The sequence below is a fragment of the Corapipo altera genome, unplaced genomic scaffold, assembly GCF_003945725.1.
Source record: "Corapipo altera isolate COAL_440 unplaced genomic scaffold, ASM394572v1 47, whole genome shotgun sequence".
NCBI lineage: Eukaryota > Metazoa > Chordata > Aves > Passeriformes > Pipridae > Corapipo > Corapipo altera.
In genome coordinates this window covers 11,030,443-11,046,288 of record NW_020884897.1, presented here as the reverse complement: position 1 = coordinate 11,046,288, position 15,846 = coordinate 11,030,443, and the positions used below count along the sequence as shown (strand labels likewise).

The 15,846-nt window shown below is 40.3% G+C and overlaps 1 protein-coding gene across 10 annotated transcripts in view; it reads left to right on the top strand.

Moving 5' to 3' along the window:
• SCN5A (sodium voltage-gated channel alpha subunit 5) overlaps positions 1 to 15,846 on the top strand; it is a 214,058-nt gene that overhangs the window by 65,164 nt on the left and 133,048 nt on the right. For 9 of the 10 annotated variants that reach the window (XM_027648407.1, XM_027648406.1, XM_027648405.1 and 6 more), the window contains 2 exons: positions 29 to 259; positions 14,681 to 14,744. In XM_027648407.1, the coding sequence (XP_027504208.1) occupies positions 29 to 259; positions 14,681 to 14,744 (295 nt within the window). The remainder of the gene's footprint in view (positions 1 to 28; positions 260 to 14,680; positions 14,745 to 15,846) is intronic. The other variant, XM_027648411.1, reaches the window with a different exon arrangement.

Sequence of the window (15,846 nt, the reverse complement as noted above, 5' to 3'; positions counted from 1 at the left end):
TGTAAACTCTCGGCTTTTATCTCCCTAGGGCTGAAGACCATTGTAGGGGCACTTATCCAGTCTGTTAAGAAACTTGCTGATGTGATGATCCTGACCGTTTTCTGCTTGAGTGTCTTTGCCCTCATAGGCCTCCAGCTCTTCATGGGCAACTTGAGACACAAGTGTGTCAGGGATTACACCATGTTTAACTTCACCAATGGCTCGTTGTATTTGGATGGTAGGATGTGGAACACCTCGGAGGAATTTCTTAGTGATCCAGGTAAGCTCTTCTTTGTCCTGTTAATCTGACTTTTGGTTGTTTGGGCTTTTTTTTTTTTGGGGGGGGGGGGGGTTTTTTTTTTATTTGGTTTTGTTTGTTTTTTTTTTAAATATATTGACTAAGATCTGTATGCGAATCAGCAAATGCAACATTATGTGACCACTGGCTCTGCATGGTGTCGATGTGGTTTTGAAAGACTTAGGAAACTTTTTCCGATCTCTATGGTGCCTTCACAGTTCATGTTGAAAGTGTTTCTGGTGCTTTCCTATGATACAGAATGAGGTCCTTGTTGCATTGCTGAGGATTGTCACAGTTTTAGGTTGTCTCGTTATATATTTCTTAAAGCTCCATTTCCTGGAATTGAGCAATCACTTGAAAATTTCAGCTCTGTGTGTGTGGGTCTGGTTTGCACACTGTTTCTTGAAGACAATTTATTGTTCTTGCATTTCGTAGAAAAATTTCAGAATTTGAATTAGGGATCTTAAAAAATCAAAACATAAAGCAGAGAAATTCAGTCTTTATTAAACTGAAAAATACCAAGAGAATTTTTTAAAGAAAATCTTATGTTGTTAAAGCCCTAAATAATTATCTGGGTTAGGCCATCCTGCAGCATCTCATGGTCTGATGTTTATTATCAAAAGGTTTGTTTTGTAGTCCAATGAAATTTTTTAACACTTTACAGTCTGCTGAACTTTTTCATTACAATGAAATAGGTTCACTAATCTTATTTATTAACATTAAAAAAAACCCAAAAATATTTGATGTAAGTGAACTTCAGAATGTAAACAAGTAGCTCAAACTGTTGCTGCTCCAAAACCCTGTGAGTCACTGAAGGACCTCCTTCATTTGTAGTGGACATGGCCTCACATCTAAAAAAATTTAATTATGCTCTTGGGGGCAGGAAGCAGCCAGACTGATGTGCATTAGTGGGAACTTAGGACCAGTGACCTTTGGTATTTTATTTATTTTGAGGAGAAAAGCAAACCACTTAGTCAACTCCTTTACTGGAATTTATGTTGGGAGGCAGTGACATTGTGCCATGGGGTACCTCTGCTCTGACTGTGTGGACCAGACAGTCCTGTATCTCCAACCATCTGCACTATTAAAACCCCACACCTGACTACTGGAAGCTGCCTGGCATGGCCCAGGGTTCTGTTGAAACAGGGATTAGGCCAGGGACAGTCCCACCATTCCCCACTGGTGACTTCTGGCCTTTCTGCTGGATTCCTCTGCAGTCTGAGCAGCCCTGGAAGCAGTGGTGTTAGGAAAGTTTCATTCAAGGAATAGAAAGCTCAACAGTGGTGTCTTTAAGACATGATGTGGTTGACATTAGCAGCATTAAGGAAGGGCAAGTCACAAAGCTCTGGCTGAATGAGGGTTGTCTTTGGAACTGACCCTGACCACCAAGTTATGTGTCCTCTCCATGTCTCTGTATAAGAGCCCCTTATCAGCTGAAAGGGGAAAGAGCTCTTGGACCTATGCTGAATGGTGAGGAGCCTGCTGACATGTTATCCTATCCACATTCCCTGTCCTTCCAGCTTGGAGATGAGTGAGGAACTAGTAAAGATATTTGTGCACCTGTGGTGGATTAAGGCACTTCACGGCTCCTCTGCCCACAGATAACTGACAGCTGTGTGAGGTGCTGCTCTCCCTCTCTCACAGAGGCATTGGGAGATAAAATAGTGATGGCTGGAAGCATAAAGCTGTGCAATAAAGGTGAAAGGATGAAACGGAGCTGTGAAGATAGTCTGGCTCTCTGGAAATGGAAGTAGGGTAAATGTACCACTGGATAGGCTCTAATAAAATACAGTTAACGTCAGGGCCAGCTGCAGCACTGCTTTAAATGGGTGGAATTGTACAGCTGCTCCAGCATACCATGAGCAAGTTTATTTGTGTGGTCCTGATATGGGGAGAAGGGCAAACATTCCCAGAAATCCATATAGGAAATCCAGCAATGGTTAATATGGCCATGAAAATATACTTGTTATCACTAAAGGAGATTTAACTATTACAAAGATAATCAACTTGGTGAGATAATGAATTAAACTGAATTGAATTCTGACCATGTGGTATTACTAGGAAGTAATATTAATATCAATGAGAGTTTTCATGGCATTTGAAAATAAAGACATGGTGCATTATGGAAAACAGTCATCTCTTACTTTGTATGGACAAAAATGATTTAAACAGTTGAAGTGTTGAGGCACTGCAGTAGGCCACTGAAGACATAGAAGAAAAGTTGATTTATAGGAAAAATATAATGGTCTCTGAAAAAGAATAATGAACCCTTCCTCAAAAAGCTGAAGGAGGCTTAGCTACTAGGCTAGGGAGAACATGTTAAGTAGGATTTTCATTTAATGTTGACCGTTGCACTAAAGCAATTCAGAAATGGAAGGACTGGCTCATTTTGTGACTAGATGGGATAGTGCTTTGTATTTCATTTTGCATAAGTATTATGGTGAAATGAAGTGACTGTTTAAAAGACCAGTACTGACCAAAATTTAATAACAGTCCGAATTTCAAGTACTGCAGGGAATTAAGCAATACATAGAGTTAGATTAAAGTGTAGGCAGACCAAATTAGATAAAAAGTGGAATATATTAAGAAACAGAATAGTGTCAGTGTTGATTCTGAAGAAGAACTAGAGAAGAAAATTGGCCAACATGTTGAGATAGCAGAGTTCACTCGAAGGGAGCACAGACAATTACAAAAGCTTTTTGGAGATTTCAGAACCAGTGTGGCTGAGTCACTTAGTTTGGAGCACCCTAGAAAACAGAAACCTGAAGTACAGAGATTCATAATAATACCTTTTAAAAAGGGGAAGGAAAAGAAATAAAGGAATGAAAACCACCAAAAAGTAAAACTGGAAAAATTGTTCATTTTATTTATCAGGACACCAAAACAGAGAATTAAAACAAGATGATATGCCAGTTATGCTCTTGGAGAGTAAAAATTTGCTTTGGATTATTTGAAAGAGTTTTTAATGTTTTAAAGGGCAGCAGGGAGCCTCTGAAATGGCACTGGCCTCCTCCTGTGCCTTTGAACCTTTTTTTGCATACATGAAAAACCAAAAATGAGTGAAACCCCTTAAAAGGGTAATGCAGTGAAGAATTGCTTAGTGCTGTAAAGGAAATAACTGATACACTTAGTCGTGAGGTGCAAAGAAAGATAAGAACTTGGTTCTGAGTCTTTCAAAGCCCTTTTTAGTTTCAGATAACTGTGTGCCACGGGCACTTGGTAGAGGAAACATTTTGGTTGTGTAGAAGACCTGGCATTGCTGTAGATGTGCTTTTTCATTCAAAACTGACTTTGTATCTGGACAAAATTCTGTACTCCTTCCTTAGGTGCTTTCAGCCTCCAGGCAGCAAATTTTTTCTCATCTGTCTTCTTGATCCTCTTGTTTTGATTTTATAGGTGGGAAAAAAGATCAGCTCATAAACTTTGTTTGCATCATCAGTAGGTTAACCACAATTATGAGGTAACTCTTGATTTTTGGCTGATCCTTGAGGAAATAACCACCTACATTTCAGGAACTCCTTCCCTTAATTACATATTTAAGACCCACAGGTAGTTTCCTGCTCTACCAGTATTGTTGCCACAACCATCCTGGTTGATGGTGCAGGTGCTGCCCGGCCCCTCTGCTACCCCTATTCCTGCCTCCACCACCAGCAAAGGCAGTGTACCAGCACTGGGAGTGGTGGTGCAGGAATTGCAGTAGCAGAAGAAAAATCTTTTTTCCCTAAGTCTTGTCAGTCCTGCATCAAAAGACTGCTAGTGTTGTTGAAAATTGTTGGGTTCTCTCCTCTTGTTGTGCATCTGCCATAAGATAATCATACTCTAAATCCCACAAGGAATTTCTACTTATCCACCCAACAGTTTGCTGGTTCTTGCCATTTCCATGGCTTCTGCAGCTGGAGGAAATGCCAGGTAACTTAGGAAGCAAGGGACAGTGCCTTTAAGCGTGAGGATTCAGTGGGAAAATTCACACTGAGAGATCTCTTCTGTTCACCTTTACTAATCACCAAGTGGCAGCAAATATTCCTGATCAGACTGTCATTAAGGGAAGTTTCTTGGCATTTTCTTAAAAAGCTTAATTCTGTAAAAGAAACTTCAACCAAGTTACTGGAGGGGCCTCTGGTTTCTCAGCTTAATTACCAGGCACAGCAGTCATGGTAAGATGAGACACCTTTTTAGTCTTTCCTCAACGCACAGTGGAGATGCAGATCTAAAATCTGCCTTTTAATGGGCACCTCCCTCTCATGACAAGCAGGAGAATTTTTATATTCTTTCCACCAATTTAAATGCCTCTAGGTCTTCAAAATTTACACAACCTCTAAGAAGGCTTATCAGAAAAATTATTCCATTCTGGCTTTCCCTCCAGTGAGTAATGCTTACCACTGCAAACCTACAGAGGGGAAAAAAAGAAAGATTAAGGCAGAAGTAGCTCATCAGGTCTCACAGCCTCCTCCATAGGACTACTCTTTGTCTGTATGAGTGTATTGTGGGATGAGAAACAGCTGAGCACCAGATAGAATCAGACTGAAAAAATCTTGTGTCAAGTGCCAATGGTAAAGTTAGAGTGAAGGCACAGCTTGTTTGTCTGGGAAAACACTGCCTACTGATAAGTAATTATTTTTCTAACTGAAATTCTAGGTTTTGTAAGAGATTGCAATCAATAAGTCCAAGGAGGAATATTTTTAGACATTAATAATAACAAACCTGGGAATGTGAAGTTTTAGATGCAGCAGTGATTGCATATAGAAATTAAATAAAAGAAAAGGAAAAGGTTGAAAATAATGATAGTTTACATCCACACCATTATTACGTGATCAATATATCAGTGTCAAAGCTATGGGGCTGTTGATTATCTTTCAGGGAGCTCATAGTTTAGAAATACCAGCTGACTGAAAAACTGCAAGCTTAATTTCAATACTTGTAAAGATTTCTAGGAAAGCTTCTCCAAATAACAATCGTGTAACCCTGTCTTAAATTGTGGTGTTTAAATTAAAGATGTATTTGATGAAGTGAAGCTTTATGAATGTGTGAGTTAGAATGGATTGAAAGCTAGGTGATGTCAGACATGTCAGTGGCTTAGAGATGTACCAATGGACTGAGTGTAGTTGATTCATGTGGCTGATGATTTCAGAATCTTTAATGTCATTTATGTATTCCATTATGAAAATGGATTATTGACTAGTCAATAAGTAGAAATCTGAGTACTTTTGCTGAACAGGGCTTAATGTAAGGGCTGAATGCATAGGAAAAAATACTTTAGAAAAGAACCCTAAAAATACAATTAAATTATAAAATCACTTATGGAATGATAGTCTCAAACTCCAGTATTTTCTTTTACTTTAGAATAAATACCCTACTTAAGGCACTCTGAGTCTTGTTTTCAGAGTGTTTTACATATGTTTTCTCTCAAAATCAGACTCTTAAAAGGTAAAGAAGAGCAACCTTGTAATTTCCTTTAGATAGTCCTATCCAATCATTAAAAATAATTAACTAGTAAAATAAATGTTTAAGCTTTATTAACCTTTTACTGGGAGGAATCAGATACTAATTTTATAGATTAAAAGAGGCATTCCAGGGTTGTTATTTTTTTTTCTTCCAGACTAGTTTCTGGTATTCATTTCGTGGCAGTGATTTTTCTTTTTTTCTGGAGTCAAATTGTGTAGTTAACAAAGGTCTGGGGGGAAAAAAGGCAAAACAAAACAACTTTAATTAAAAAGAAAAAGTGCAGATCAAGATAAATGTAATATCTTTTTTGTCTTCTCCAGTTAGGCCTGAAAGCCTTATGGTTTCTTCAGGCTCTATATTTAGAGAGATGTATATAATATGTGAAGTTGTGGTGATACCCATCCAAATCCTGGTCTTCTTGGGCACCTGAGAAGGGATCAAAGGCCTGTGGGAAGCAACTCATCTTGTGTATGGTGAGAATGCAACCAGAGCCAGTCTGGCTGCTGCAAGTTGATAAATAAGGAGCAGTTCCAGAACAATGTGAAATAATCCAAGAGCCTTTCCACATCCTTCTCTCTGATGTCCTGGGTGAAATGCACTGTTGAAGTGAACAAGCATGAATGTTGAGGCATATATCTGTGAATATATAGAAGTGTAGTTCTGCATATACATGAGTGTGTGTGTACATATATATCTTCTTTAAGCAATGTGCCTGATTGTTATCTCTGCCTGATGAATTGCTTCATTTTTGCTTTCTGAACAACTGAAATGGAACAGATACTCTGAATCTGTATGAGAACTGTATAGAAAACAATGACGTTCAAGTCAGATAATAAACGCAGCAAGTTTGGGGAGAGCTGAAGTGTTTGAGGTGTTGTCTGAGGTGGTAATGGAAGACAGAGAGTGTTTGATGAGTAATTATGGAGGTGGGAGGAAGGAGAGAAGCAATAAATCAAGTTGGGACTGGAATAGGTGTTTTATTATGTATGATTGTACATGAACCAGTGATTAAAACAAAGAACCTCTCTGGTTTTTCAGACTGTGCTTGCCAGCGTGGAATCTATTAATGTTACTCCTCTGTTAACTGTAAATATTGTGGCTTTGTTCGGGTGCTGTGGATCTTTTGATAAAGAGCTTCATAAATGCTCAAAACTTAATGCTCTGATGTGTTATTAACACGGGTATTGTACCTGTGCACTTTAATGTTTTAAGCTAAATAGAACAAGAAAGCCCCGACAGATATGCAAGGATCATAAAAACATGGGAATTGGTAATGTTGAATCCAATACAGTCTCTTCCTGACCATTCAGTAAGATATTTTTGGGCCTTATGGTGAAAGATTTAGTTCTTGTATTGGAACAGTTTGTATAACAGGAGTATTTATGCCTTGGGTACACTTCTTTTGCTCTCAGCGCTGCTCACAGAAAGGAGAGATCTACTAGAGGAAAGATCTGTCACAGAAGATTCAGACTGAACCTGTACCTTCAAATTCTTCATAAACTACCAAATTAATATACCCCTTGACTTGCACAGTGACATGCATTTGAAAGGACTTTGTCTGCGCCCATTGGAACCAGTCCATGGACTGCTCCTTGCTCCAGGTTCAGCAATAATGTGCCTTGCAAAGGCAAGAGGCAGCTTCAGCTTTTAACTCTGAACACTCAGTCCAGGTGCCCTGTGAGACCATCAGCAGAGAACAGCTTGCATCGCTGCTTTCTCTTATTGCACTGGTTTTAAGGAATAAGTAAAGAAATATTTTCCCCTGATACTTTTCATCGGTGCTGAATTCCCCTAAGTGAGATGGAGATGAAATGTGGGAATTCCCAGGCTCAATCTCACCTTGGTGTACCTACAGCATCATCTCTCTGTGGCACTGAACAGCTTCATATGCTCCAGAAAAAATTAGTAGAGCTCCAAGTATAAATATTTTTCTTTTTTTTTGTTAACATTAACTATTATAACTCAAGATAACCTTATCTACACAAGCAACAAATCTCCCCTTTTGAATGTTTTGGCCACAGATGCAGCCTGTGGCAGCAATTTCAGCAGTTCAAATGGGAATTGTAATGAAAAATATTTCCTTTATCTTTAGTTTTGAAAATTCTTCTCTTTTTTTTTCCCTCTCCGTTTTCTCGAGGCAAAAAACATTGTTATCACGTTCTGTCACTGGAAGCACACAAAGCTCCCTGTTCTCCTTTTCCAGAATACATACTATTTTTTACTGGATAGTCACCTGTTTTCTAGGATGAGAGATGTCCATTTTTTCAATTTTTGCTCTTCTTAAACTTTTCCCAGTCATTTTCATTACCTTCTCAGTACTTTTCAGTCTGGCAGTTACACTATTGAAAGCAATGTCGTGGTCTGTGTTCTGGATCATAGAGTCATTTAGGTTGGAAGAGACCTTTAAGACCGTCAAGTTCAACCATTAAGCCAGCACTGCCAAGGCCACCACTAAACCATGTCCCTGAGTGCCATATCTACACTTCAGGGATGGTGACTTCATCACCTCCCTGGACAGCCGGTTCCAATGCCTGACAACCCTTTCCATGAAGAAATATTTCCTAATATTCAATCTAAACCTCCTGTGGCACAACTTGAGGCCATTTTTTCTGGTACTGACACTTGTTACCTGGGAAAAGAACCCAACTCTCACTTGGCTACAGCCTCATTGTAATGAGTGATAAAGTCCCCCTGAGCCTCGTTTTCTCCAAGCTGAGCTCCCCTGTCTCCCTCAGCTGCTCCTCATCAGACTTGTGCTCCAGACCCTTCCCCAGCTCCATTACCCTTCTCTGGACACACTCCAGCACCTCAGTATCTTTTTTGTAGTGGGGGGCCCAAAACTGAACACAGGATTTGAGGTGCCTCATCAGTGCTGTGCACAGGGAGACATCCATTGCTCTAGTCCTGCTGAACACACTATTTTAGATACAGACCAGGATGCCCTTGGCCTTCTTGGCCACTTGGGCATACCTGGTTCATGGTCGGCTGCTGTCAACTCTCACCCCCAGCCCCTCCTTTTCCACTGGGCACTTTTGAGGCACTCTTGCTCTCTAGCAGTGTGTGGGGTTGTTGTGACCCAAGGGCAGGACCCAGCACTTGGCCTTGTTGAACCTCATACCACTGCCTCAACCCATTGATCCAGCCTGTCCAGATCCCTCTGCAGGGCCTTCCTGCCCTCCAGCAGATCCACAGTGCCACCCAACTTGGTGTCATCTGCAAACTGAAGGTGCACTCAATCCCTTTGTCCAGATCATTGCTTAACATAATGAAGAGAACTGCTTGAAACAAGCCACTGTTTATCAGTTGTTTCCTGTTTAATACTTCATCCTGGTCCTCCTGTATCTCAATATTACACTTTTCTTTGATCACAGCTTCAAATTGCATAAAAGCGTTGACTAAGAATCCCTAAAAAGAAATCCATCTCTCCTACCTGAACTTATACAGGGAATTTAAGACTTGACAAGGTTATGTATAGGTGAGATTTTCTCCTTCTCTGCTTTACTTCACTTTCTGACAACATAATATCCCACTTTGCTTATCTCCTTTCCGCTCCCCCCACAAGTGGAATAGGCCCCTCTAGTGTTCCTCATTCAGTCCTGCTCTCAGACTTTATTTACCTGGAAAATCTGTGTATAGTAGATGTCACCTCTCTGGTCACCATCTTTCCCTTGTACTTATAAATGTAACAAAGAGGTGAAGGCTCTGTCAGCTTGTAGAGACACTGACTTTTCATCTTAACATATGTTTTCTGTCTCTCAGTCAGTTTTTGATCCAATTTATTTTTTTTTCTTTATCACAGTAAGTGCAGGAGTATTTTTTTTCCTATTTTTCTCTCATCTATCTGTAATCACAAATGCATTCGACCCTTGTAGCATTTTTTGATTTTAATTCTTTTGTGTGAAACATATTAAAAAATTCCGCAAAACACAAACCCTCTACAAAACTTCCAGAGAGCACACTTCAGCACTTTCCTGCCTATTAGTGTGAAGCATATGTCTAAACAAGTGGTACTAAATATGCTTTTAGCTACGTGCTGTGCACCCTGCAGTCCTAAGAGCACGGGTCTGTGTGACTGGTCAGACACAGAGGCAGGGAAGGAAGTTACCTGAAGATGTTTAAAAGCCAGCATGTGTGTTTATTGCTAGTTATTGTCTCCTGTCTCGTCTTCCTGGGGATGCTCATAGACTTGGCAAGATCCCCAAGCCAATTTGACAGCATCTAAATTCTCCACTCTCCTCTAGTGCACATCTCCAAATGCTCCTGATGTGCTTTTTGTTCCCTCAGACCATGCAGGCAGCACAAACCAGGTGCTGTGGATCTTTGAGGCTTTCAGAGCATCTTCCTAGTGCACAGGAGCCATCTAGCAGAGGGCTTGATTGATAGTTTAAGTGGCTTTTTCCCAAAGAGGGAAAAAAGCTGTACTGCCAAAACTGGAGGTATTTTCTGTGCTATGGTGACTGCTGAGCCTGGCTGGGAAATTACTTCTTTGGCTTGTCTCAAGGACGGGGAGAAGCACTAACAGGAGCTCACCAGAGACACTCAAGCTGAAGGAGACCACTTTCCTCCCAGCACCTGGTTGAGTGGTTTTCTACAACGTCCTCTCAGCCCTCCGTATCTCCTGCAAGATTGTTCTTGCCCTGTATTCAAGGCTGCGTTTACCATAAAGTCATGTAGTAGCCAATGATATATATAACGTTGTCCCCTTGATCTCTGCCCTTTCTCTTCTACCCACCCAACCCACTTATCTTCACCGTAATTCCTCCTGTTCATTTTTGAACTGAAGTTTTGAAAATGTCCTTCCACATGGTTATGGGGTAAGGAGGCAGGAGAGAGCTGGGCCAGAAGTAAGTTCCCATGGGAAGAGGAAGGGAAGGATGGGAAGCAAGGAGAGGAGAGCAGAAGTGTCAGCAACAGCAAATGCCAGCGGACAGTAAATGGGAGCCAGATCCCCTGTTGTGGCCTGAGCAAGAGGAGGGTAACTGATTATTATAATTATTTACAACACCTTTCAGCAGGGATGAACTAAACTGGCAGCGCCATTTATTCCCAGGCATTCTTCCCTAATCACACCCTTAAAACAGCCTGTTCCACTGCTTTTGTGAGGCATGTTTTTCATCTTCAAACTCAATTTCGTTTATTAGAGGCTTCACCGTGTGTGACACAGTGTGCACACAGCAAGTGCAGCAAGGATTCGTTTTAATTACTATGTATTACCAGGAGGTACAGTGTGTTTGCACCGGTGGGCGAAAGGGCGAGGAGGGGGTGTTATCTGTTTTGTTTCTGTGTCAGGTATCATGACTGGGGCTCTCTGAATTGCGTTTTTAAATTTGGAGTCAGGGTGTTTGGTGGCTTGTCCATGCTCTGTGCCAGCCGTAGCACGGGGAGAAAGTCTCCGACCAGTGAGCACCCGTGCGGCTGCAATAAATAGTCTGAGATAACGGACACCTCTCTGAAGTTTTTGTTAGAAAGTCAGCCAGAGGACTCTTCCCCGGGCAGTGACTAATGATATTAGAATGTTGCTCTTTATGCAAGTGTGATAATATATAGGGTTGTTTTTTTTTTTTTTAAAATTGGAATTAATTCGTTGTAAGATGAGTCAAAACAACATTTCAGTTGGGCCTTCGAAGGAGGAACAGAAGCTGGAGGCAAGAAAGTGCGTTTTCTAAGCTGACTCAAACCTTTTTTATTTTTCTTAACTAGAAAATTTTCCTTTCCTTTGCACAGAAATGAGGAAGGTTTCTACCCTGCAGTCTGTGAATCCCAATGGCTTTCTGCTCTGTTGTGTGATATAGGCGTGGAAACCATAAACTGGAGCGTACTTTTAATTGGAATAAATTATTATTTTGAGGAAGTTTGCCTTTTTTTTTTTTTTTTTTTGTTAATTTGACAAGTGGAGACATCGTGAATGTTTGCTCTGTTAGAATCACCTGATGTGGAAGGGATCAATGCAGAAACTTGAAAGATATTGAGAAAACAGACAAAGTGTAGAATGAAACAGCCAAAATGAGGAGGAAGTGACTTTGGAAGGAAGAGATTGCCAGAATACTCCAAGAGAATTTGTGTATTTCCTCACGACTAGCATCTGGTGACTTTACAGCTAGGGCCAGTGGTGTGTGCTTTGAGAAATGTAGGAGGCAGAGCATGGGCTTGCAGGAGACCTCGTTATTCAGACCATTTTTAATTTTTTTTAATGTGACTTACTCTGGAAATTCCTGTAGAAAAGTTCCTAAAAGGCAATGTATACCCTGTAACTGTAATATCTGCATTTTAGTAAAGCTACTGGGAAAAAAAAAAAAGCATTTCCTATGGAAAGCATGGCACGTTGCATAAAGTTTATGTATGCACACACATGTGTATAAATGTCATTGTTTTGGCTTGATTTTACTTTAAAGATAAAACAAATAAATCAAAAGCCCACTTAAAATGGAGGGGTTTGCTTTTATTTTCCATATTTGTTTTCCTATTTTGTTTCCCACTCACATACTGAAATTTCTAAGTGAAAAAACTGATAAAACAAAACAAAAACTAATTGCGCTCTTCCAAGACAATGAAAAAGTCTATCAGTGTCTATCAGTTTGAGCAGTCTGTGTTTCAGAGAGAAAATCCTCCTCTATATGAAAAAGAAGCTTCTTGTTCTTTGCCCATGTTAGAATTAACTGATGGAAAGCTGAGGCCATGGGTTAATATGATAGCGAGGTGGTTTGTTCCTAAAAGCAAGAGTGATGACTGTTTGCTTCTTGCAGACCTCTGATTACCCAGCAGGCTTGATTGAAATCCAAACCAACATGCTCTGAGGGACAAACTGATTGTTGTGCACATTTTTGTTAATACAGCAGTTTGTCTCCTTGGGTATAATACTGCAATACGCTCTTTATTTATCAGTAGGGAATCAGGAGCTCAGCTCTTCCTCAGCCTGACGTTTGGCACGGTGGCTGTGACACTCCCTTGCACAGTTGCAGACCCATTGGTGAAGTTACCCCCTCCCAGCAGCACCTGTGCACCAGTTCCTCAGTGTGCATTTTGTGGGGCTCTTTGGCACCTGCCTTATTGCTTGTGTTAGAAATGTAAATGTTTAAAGTCAACAGCAGACAACAGAATTTTTTCTGTTCTTGAGAATTCAAATTTTTTTGTTTGCACACAGTGTCTCCTTGTCCTCCTTAATCCTGTGCTCAAACACTATTCTCATCTTCTGATCTGGCTGAGCAGGAGGTGTTGGTTCAGTCTTCAACCAGCACTGTGCTCCAGAACTTTGATCGAACCTTGAACCATAGAATCATAGAATGGTTTGTTTTGGAAGGGACATTAAAGATTGTCTAGTTCAAAGAGAAGGTGGTCTGGTGCGTTTGTGTCACTGACTGTGTGTATCCCAAATAAGATACCACCTGTCCCAAGAAAAGCACAAGTCTTTGACCAGCAGAACTGGAGGGCGGAAGGTGATGCAGAATGTGGCATCCTTCCCCCTTCTGTGGTGATTGATCACCAATCCTTAACCATACTGAATTCCTGGGTGTTGCTGTCAGGCAAGATGCTTCTGTAGAACACCCATGTGTAACACAAGGTTGAAAAACATACCGTTTGAGCAGGATATATGCTCTGATAACTTGTGAACACCATCACGTGCCCTCATAACCACAAGCTCATGGGCAGTAATTCCCTCTTGGCATTCAGCAGAGCAGGGCTTTTCCACTGCTCACAGCTTACTGAGAAAGCCACAGCACATCTGTTCAGTGGTTGAGCCATTGAGCATTCTTTGCATACCCTGCCTGGATAAGCTGCCACTCTTCATTTTTAAAACATTTCACAACAGAGGGTTAGCCTAGAATGGAGAACCTGTTCTGGGCATCATCTTCAGAGGCCCCTCTGCTCACAAAGTCTTACTTTGTAAGGCTGCCACCATCATGTGCTGTGTCAAGAGGGGATCATGTCCTCTCTGCTGCAGCAAAGCACACCAGATTATCTACCCTTCACCAGTCACCTGCGGGCCTCTGTTTTCCATTTATTATGTTTTTAGATCAATATTTTTATCTGTTTTTCCATGCCACCATTCAGGTTTTAAAGATGCTCCTTAGAACATCTCCTTTTCTTCACACTCTTGCTGGAACACTGGTTTTACTCATCCTTTAGAGAAGAAGTTGGCCTCCTGTTCTATGTCTCTGAGTGTTAGACTTGGTTGGCTGGGGATAGAAGAGGAAGTGTGTATGCAAAGTCTCTCATTAGCCTGGAGATGTTAATTTCCTTAAGCCTTATTGATAGTCAACCAGGGAATGATCCACAGCACTTAAATTTAGCTTGCTCCTCTGAGTCTCCCTTGAGAAGTGTCTGTCTCTCTTCATTGCCATTACAGATGACTACATTGATAAATATTTGTCTTTATGAATACTTCCTTGTTTGTTTGATCTTTAGCAGGGTGCATTTTTGTTTCTTTTGCTTTATACTCTGTGTTTTCTATGCAGAGCAAAATCTACCAGACTGGAGGAGTGGGCTGCTTTGTTAGTATTATTACATTCTGACTTATAACTGGTTACATTTTTAACCTATGAGTCAGGAATTTCTATCACAACCTTCAATTAATATGTGTATCATCAGTGCAGAGACTAAAAGTTACAGGCAAACATATGGCTTGGTTTCATTACATTTATGGAACTCAGTAACAATGTTCTTGGTTAGAACAGCCAGGGACATGGCTAGATAAGGTTTCCTACAAACATTACCCACAGCACATTGCCACCTTATTCAGCTGTTCAGATCTGGAATACAAACAACAAGTGCTTAAAGAGATTTGAAAAATATATTTGTTTGTACAATTAATAGAAGTTAAAATTAGCAAAACAAAGCAAAAGGATGCCATTCATCTCTCAATTACTGTCCCAACTGAATATGCTGGTTGGTGAATGATATTTTTGAATGCTATCATTCCCAGAATGTGTTTATTCAGAAGCCATTTCTCTATTTCTGTTGCAGTGAACTATTTCATAAAAAATGGTACAGAAGATGTATTACTGTGTGGCAATAGCACTGATGCTGGGTAAGTACTTTAAAAATATCTTCACTTCTGTTTGGTTTTGTTGCTGGGGGTTTTTTTATTATTTTTGCTACATTTTCCTTTTGTTCTGTCCCCTTCTCACCAGCATGAAGTAGATATTTCAACTTCTTTGTGTCAGGTGTAATAGAAGAGAGGATAATGACAATATTGCTCATGGTAATACAATTTTCTGAATGACAGGGAAGAGAAGTTTATGTGTGTCACTTATTCAGGTCTAAAATCTTTAGGGGCCTTATTACAGTTCCCTTTCAATACATTTAAATTTCTTGGTAAAAAAAATAGCAAAAGCTAAGTAGCACTTCTGCTGAGTGGAGAGTATTTTAAAAGAAACAGAACAGAAATGGAAACAGAAAAGCTGGAGGGATTTAGATTGATGATGAATTCCAGACTTTTGGCAAAGGAAGATAAACAAATCAACAAATGCTAGTCCCCAAAATAACATGCTTTGGAGGTGGGAAAGTACTGAGGTATGAGTTGTGATCTACATTTGTAATTGATATGTTTGTAGACTATGAGTGTTTCCTTTTCTTACTGTATAGACAGTGAAGAGATCCTGTGGTACACTAACTTATTTTACATAAAGGACTTTATGTCTATCCCTGCCACCTATAGATGCTAATGGTTCCTCCTGCATCCAGTCCTCAGGGTCTAAGCACACTGTCAGAGCATGTGATTGTATTTGACAGGTTCTCATGATCTTGATGGAAAAGATGGGATGGAGAGAGATGGGATCTTGTGTGGTCAACCGAGATTATAAACTATGCAAAGATTATAGGCTGTTAGGAGTTGTAGGAAAAGGAAAAAAATACCCTGGAGTGGTGGGATGGATGAGCTTTTGAGCCAAATATTTGAGAGCATTTGAACCAAATATGTGAGAGCATTCGAACAAAAGAGATGGGTGACCTGGGCCAAGTGAGGGAAGGAAATGAGATGATCTGCTTCTGGAGGGAGCTGAGTTTTAAGTTTTGAGTTGGTAGAAATAAATGTGGAACACTGCAAAAAAACAGTGTTTAACTTAGGGGGAACTTAATGAGAAAAAGGGCGTGTGTGTGTAGGGAGACAGCAGGAAGATGAAGAGAGATAA